Raw genomic sequence first — 6,929 nt, forward strand, 5'->3', positions numbered from 1 at the left:
AACATTGATATAAAATATACGAACCGATATTTTATTTTTCCAACGTACTCGATCGATTATTCATTTCGATTATCATCGTTCATTAATCGCTATGATGATAAATTAATTTTTCTTTTTCATATTTGTCATCGATTTTGTATGCATAAAAATACGTTAAAACGGCGATGAAAAGTGAACAACAACAACAACAACAATAATAATAATAATAATAATAATGATAATGATAATAATAAAAGTAGCAACAATAACGATGATAACCATTGAGGGAATGAATTTAAAAAAAAAATTTGAAAAAAAGAAATAAAAAAACTTTATAAAGACAATCGAAACACTTTGCGCTGATATTATTGTGCACCGTGCAGGAATGCCGTTCGTCTCTCTCCTTCTCTCACTCTCTCTTTCTCTTTTATTCGCACGCTACCAGCTGCTACGGTATTTTATTCTAGGTCGCAATAGCCGTGCTAGAGTGTGCTAACTGTTCTAGTCCCTCGTTTCCTTCTTGCCAAAAATTCGTTTTGCAACCATTATAGCATTTGCTCTCGTTGCGCAATATTTATACAATCTTAACGCCGCTGTGCTGCACTGCTGCAATTGCAGTAACGGATGTGCAATCGCACGGACAAAAGTTCAGTCCGTATAATAAGATAACGCTGAAACGGAGAGATTCCGTTTGGAGGAAAAATTATTTGTAACTTGAATAAAATGAGAAAAAAAAAAAAAAAAAGGAAACTAATTTTCATTTTCAACCACGACGAATAACGAAAAACAAGCGTACACTGGTGAGGATGAAAAGGCGGGGAAAACTGACGAGGGGATGGAGATTGCGAAGAGATTCGGGGGCGGGGGGGAGGGATGCTGGGGAGGGGAGAGAAAGAAAGATGGAACAGCTGATCGACCGAGGCGGAGGTGGAGAAGGTGAAGAAGGAGAAGGAGAAGGAGGAGAAGGAGGCGGAGGCTCGGCGCGGTTCGCCCGGCAACTAGAATCAGCTGAGAGAGACAGAGAAAACGCCATCGAGGAGAGACAGAAGAAGAGAATGAGAGAAAATGTGTGTGTGTGAGAGAGAGAGTGAGAGAAAGAGAGGCTGTATGCTATCAGCTGATTTTGACAGCTGCTGCTGCTACTATTCTGAGCAGCCAGCACTTTTCTCATTACAATATATCGCATACTTTATACCCTACGAAGCTGTTACTCTTAGGGCTGATGATGGCTTTGAAATTTCTTGTTACTCCCACCTTTGCAATTTATTATTACATATAATGTTGGAAGAATTTACTTTACAAAACATGGAGAATCAAATATAGCGAAGTTAAATAAACCTGATTTCAAACGATATAAGATATTCTCTTGATCCCACCACCGATACTTCAATTTTTATACCACTATTATATACTGTCAAAACCAAATGACACTTTTTTCAATTAAAAAAAAAAAAACCGCATTTGTAAGTGTATTCATCGAAAAAAATACATTCCTCTATAATAGTAGAGTTTGCATTTTCAACATTTATTCTTGATCAAGTTGTCATTTTCCGAAAAAGAAAAAGAAAAAAAAAAAAAAAAAAAAAAACGAGAAAAGGGTAACAATAACTTTTACTCGTGGGATTTAAATCCAATGCATTTTCCCTTTCTCTGTGTGACAATGCATTTCCGCGTTTATTCAAATCCTCGATCCTCTATTCGATTCTTACACTCCTTCAATCATCATCATCATCATCGTCATCATCATCGTCAAATGCGCCTTATTCCCTGCAACTCGGCACACACAGGTACGTCATATACGTACAAGATAGCTTCGCAAAGTGCAGAGGGGGTTCGGTGGAGGAAGGCGGGCGGGGGCGGCACGCGTAGCGAGGTAAAGGTTAAGGGTTTAAGGTCGCCGTTAGGGAGATTCGGAATTGGTCGATGACGAGTGGCGCCACTGTTGACGAGGGCAGGCGGTAACAGTGGGAAACGCTCCGCGCTCTGCCGGTTGGTTGGCTAACTAACGACAAGTAAAATCCAATCCCGTACGTCGCTCGAGCCGCGTAGCGACAATATAAAAAATTCCCGTTTCTATGCGTCGAGTCAGTTTTTTTTTTTTTTTTTTACATGTACACATATATATATACATATATAGATATATATACACACACATATGTATGCAATAACGTCAACGATTCGACGCTATGCAGCAGGGGATGTATAAACGCTGGCTCAAAGCGGCGTGTGCGTGTGTTTTGAGCAAAGGTAAGTCAAGCGGAGCCGTCGTTTGCGCATGCGCGAGACTTCACTGAGGGGTGGAAAACGGGGGAGGGAGGGGGGGGGGGTGAAGCTTCAGCCCTCTGCCTGCGATCAATAATTCATTTTACACCTCACACGCGCGTGTTTTTCGCTTATATAGTACGTATCTGTTCCTACAGCGGGCACTGACGACGACAGTGTCCGGTGAAACATGTGTCAATTTCTCTGACACATACAGATATATACATATATATATATATATATATATATATGTATATGTATGTATAATATCTATGTATGTATATTAACATTTTACAGACACACACATTCGTATACGAGGGAAGGAAACATGGGGATGCCCGGATTTGGGAATGCTCAAATTTTCATTCAAATTACTCGAATGTCAACGTGTATAGGTAAAAAGAAAAAAAAAAAAAAAAAAAACATACTGCGGAATAGAAAATTTCCATTTTTCATTTTCTTTTCAACGGATCGAAAACGATCGGGCTAAAAGTGTTCATGTTATTATTATTATTATTGTTTTTTTTTTTTTTCGTATTTACTGTTGAAAATCATGCGAAACGATGTCATTTTTTTTCTACTTCCTCTGGGGAAACGATTATACTTTATTTTTTTACTTTAATAATCAGAGGGATAAATATACACGTACAACGGATTAATTATTCTTTATATTTTTCGATCATATTTCCGACGTGTTCGGTTATTCAACAGTACATTTGCAAAATTTAAAAGACGGCAATTCTTTTTTTTTTTTTGTCAACTCGCGAACGACGAATGACGTAATTGTTTTTTTTTCGGTTATCGGTACACTCTCGACGACAAGGTGAAGAATTTTATAACAATCAGTAACTAAAGCGCATTTCTCCATGGTAAATAAAAGTCGGAACAAAAATCGTTTCCGTAAATATTAACCGTACTTTTTCTTCCCTTTAAATCCTTCATCGTTCGATTTATTTTCATTTCGATGTAAAATTCTTGTTGGTTACTTTGTTTTTTTTCTTTTTCGTTTTTAATTGTTAAAATATTTCATAGTTTACAGAAAACGTTTAAATCACTGAAGCGAATTTTTCATTTATAGTCTTCTCATTCTTTTCCTTCTTCTTTCTTTCTTGTAGACTAACCACGTTAATATGTTATAAACACTGTATTCGTGACGTAACATTGTCGGTAATCCCCCTTAGAAAACTGAGATACCACCAGCTGTGTTCACTCGCCATCCAAATTCACAAGTGAACCCAGAGTGGCTCCCTGTTCTCCAAAAGGGTGAATGATAAATTTTTGTCATTTTTGTTTTATTTATTTATTTTTTCCTTCAAAAATTTTAACTCATTATTCTTTTCCGCATTCTCCTTCTGTTTCAAATCACCCCAATTTAATTTTTTTTCACTCTCGATATTTTCCCGGTTACATTTCATTTTACTAATTTTTCATTAATTCTCTGCACTACAAATTCGCATAAAGGCACAATCGAGTAAAAAAAAAAAAAAAAAAAACTTTGTAATCACTCAAAAATTCTTCGTCACCTGTTTGATTATTTTATTTCTTTCGCAAACTCTTCGTTGATTTGACAACGTCTTGTTCACTTTTATTATTATTATTTTTTTCTTGTTTTTCACACGTTGACACTGACGCTAGGAGAAAGCTCTTTTTCAGTGCGATTGTAATTGCATTTTTTCACCACATTGATTTTTACACAATTTGTATATCGTGTTTTAAACGCGTTTCACAAATTCAATAAAAATATCAATAAACCGTGGAATAACAATTATCACGAAAAGCGGTATTTTCAATTAAATAAATACGCGTGTCGCCATCTCGTTACGTTTATGCAAACCAACCATCATCCAAAGTTTTGCGCAATTCACATACGTATTATCTATCGTGTGCATCCAGAAATGAAATCGAGATGGACGTTAAACGGAGTACTGATAAACGGACGAAAAAAAATGGCTCAAAGAATTGTTGTCAGCAAAAAAAAAGGAAATGAAAAAGAAAAAGAAAAAAGAAAAGAGATTTAAAATTTTCTTACAATCGTTATCTTTCTTTCTTTTTTCCACTGTTTTATCACATTTCTTTACTTTCCTCTTTTGTAGTCAATTGTCGTATAACAATTCGATTTTAATCCTCTGGTTTTTTTTCTTTTTTTTTTTTGTTTTTGAAAAACGACGATTAAATTCGTGTTTGTTTTATCTATAAATTTTCACCAGCATCGACGTTCGGCGAAACATTGAAAATAATTTTAACAGGTAGAAAAGTTCGTTGATTGATTAAAAATGACCAACAGAAACAGCGACCGCATTTCAATAATACACAATTCAAGTGTGTGCGCGACACGTAAGCGATGTCGTATTTACTGCGTCGTTGCTGCTGCACTGCTGCAATGCTGCTGGTGATGCAGCGCCATATGGCGAGTGCATGCAGCGAGATTAAATATGCAGAGATCTGCAACTGCAGCCGCTTGGGTATTGTGTTATTTTATTAATTTCATTAATTTTTTTTTGTTTCTCTTTCGCAAAAAATTAAATAATAATAATAAAATGTAAATATATATATATACATATATATTTGTTTCTTGTCGCGTTGAATACAAAAATAGGGTCAATGTTTATCAAGACTCGTTTTAAAAAAATCGTACAATCTATACGCATCTTTTTATGCCTTTTTTTTAATTTCATTTCTTACTTAATTTTTTTAATTAGAATTTCATTATTCATCATTGGTGGGGACTCGTAACGACAAAGGTGCAAAATTTCGCATGTCGTGTTCGTTGAAACAGTGCGTGGGACGGAAAAAATTCTGCTGCGGTATATATATATATACGTATATTTTATCATATATTATGTTATACCAACGTAATTCTTATCTTCTTCGACTCTTATCAGACTGGTTTGTTTTTTATCAATTTTATCTCACAATATACGACAACTTGCATGCATATATATTGCATTATACCAAACTCTGTACATATATATTAATTACACAATTTTTTTGCATTGTTAATTTCGCGAAAGAATTTCGCAGTATGCTTTTTTTCGTTTTTTTCTGTTTCTCAATACGCCGTTTCCGGTTCAAGACTAGTTTATGTAATGAATAAAAAAGAAAAATGAAAATTCGGGATGACAACTACAATATTTTTATTTAACTACAAGTTTGAAGTTATAGAAAGCAGGGTATTAAAAATCGTATAAAATGGATTTGAATGAGTCATTTGCTTATCCGTGTATTCATTTATCAATTTTAAAACCGGACTACCCAGAATACTTGAAACGAATTTTTCTTACATTATATAACAAATTTTGTTTACGTTCTTTTTCTTTTTTTCTTACTTCTTCTTCCGAGGGGAAGATATTCCTTAACTTCTATCCGATATATAAATAAATTCACGGGAATTGTTTTCACAACTATCCGTTTAGTAGTTTCTTTTTCCTATTGAATGCTTTTTTTTTCACCTCTCTAATTTCTTCATCATCATAATATTTTCGTTCATATTTCAGATTTCGTTGAGTTAATTCCGAGTATGGGTTTCTCAGATTTTCAACGTACGTGCACGTATACCAACATAATTAAACAATATGTCCATAAATTTCAGATTCACATTTTTACACCGTGTACGAAGAGATAAATGTCTAAAGTATAAAAACGAAGAAAAGTAAGGAAAATTTTGAAAATATAATACAAAAGTTAATACGTGTTACTTACAGTCTGCTGCTGGGTTCGTTGCTTGCCTCGTCTCCCTCGATGCGATAAACTTTACCCGACATAACGTATTCGAAACTGTCAGCCCTCGAGCCGCCTTCCTGTTCGATCGCGTTCCATTCGCCACCGTCCGGATAACCGTCTTCCCTCAAGGTAGTCGCGAGCACCAGACGAAACTTCGCACCTGAAGTTGACATACGAAGTGGAACGATATAAAGACAGAACCAAAAACGAGAGGCTTAAATTTGTCCGCATCAAAGTGACGAAAAAAATCGAGGGAATAGAAAGGTAGGAAGAAAAAAAGAAAAAAAAAAGAGGAAACGTACGTCGTGTTTCACGAAACTCTAAAACGCGACAAAAATTATTACTTTTTTTTTTTTTGTTAAATTTTGTGCAAGCAAAATGATTGTAAAAAAAAGAAAGTAAAACAGGATCAGAAAAATGTAGAAAAACAATTTAGAGAAGGTGATGGACGCGTTTGAAAATTTGTTGATGATTGATAAACGTGTCGTATAATGTATACATATATCTAATATGTACAGAGGATCATTGGAAATTTTTCTTTCCACATTACGGATTGCATGTGATTAACTAATCTCTTTCTTTTTCTTTTTTCTTCCATTTGCTTTTCACGCAATTTCAGCGGAATTTACAATTACAAAGAAAGTACAAGGATCGAGTGAAATCTAAAACAGAAGAAAACGGAAAACGGCGTAAAAGAAAATTGAAAAAAATAAATACAAACAATAAAAATTGATGAGAACCGGTACACCGCAGTTTTATCACAATCGTTATTATTTTTCTTTCGTTTCCTGCATTTTCTTTCCGTATTGTTTCTTTTCTCGATTCTCTCATTTCACCGGGAGTGCAGACGTAGGTGTGGTTCGCGTTTCGCGTATGTTCGATAAAACGGGAAGAGATTTGTGTACGAGTATAAAGATTATTCAATATCCATGCACGGTAAGCAAAGTTACATTCGAACGATCAGCTGC

At 35.0% G+C, this 6,929-nt stretch overlaps 1 protein-coding gene across 3 annotated transcripts in view; it reads right to left on the reverse strand.

Annotated features, from left to right (window-relative positions):
- Positions 1–6,929, reverse strand: part of LOC124186011 (DNA-directed RNA polymerases I, II, and III subunit RPABC3) — a 46,140-nt gene that overhangs the window by 17,599 nt on the left and 21,612 nt on the right. For all 3 annotated transcript variants that reach the window (XM_046577327.1, XM_046577328.1, XM_046577326.1), the window contains exon 3: positions 5,941–6,121. In XM_046577327.1, coding sequence (XP_046433283.1) covers positions 5,941–6,121 — 181 coding nt within the window. The remainder of the gene's footprint in view (positions 1–5,940; positions 6,122–6,929) is intronic.

The sequence above is a fragment of the Neodiprion fabricii genome, chromosome 7, assembly GCF_021155785.1.
Source record: "Neodiprion fabricii isolate iyNeoFabr1 chromosome 7, iyNeoFabr1.1, whole genome shotgun sequence".
NCBI lineage: Eukaryota > Metazoa > Arthropoda > Insecta > Hymenoptera > Diprionidae > Neodiprion > Neodiprion fabricii.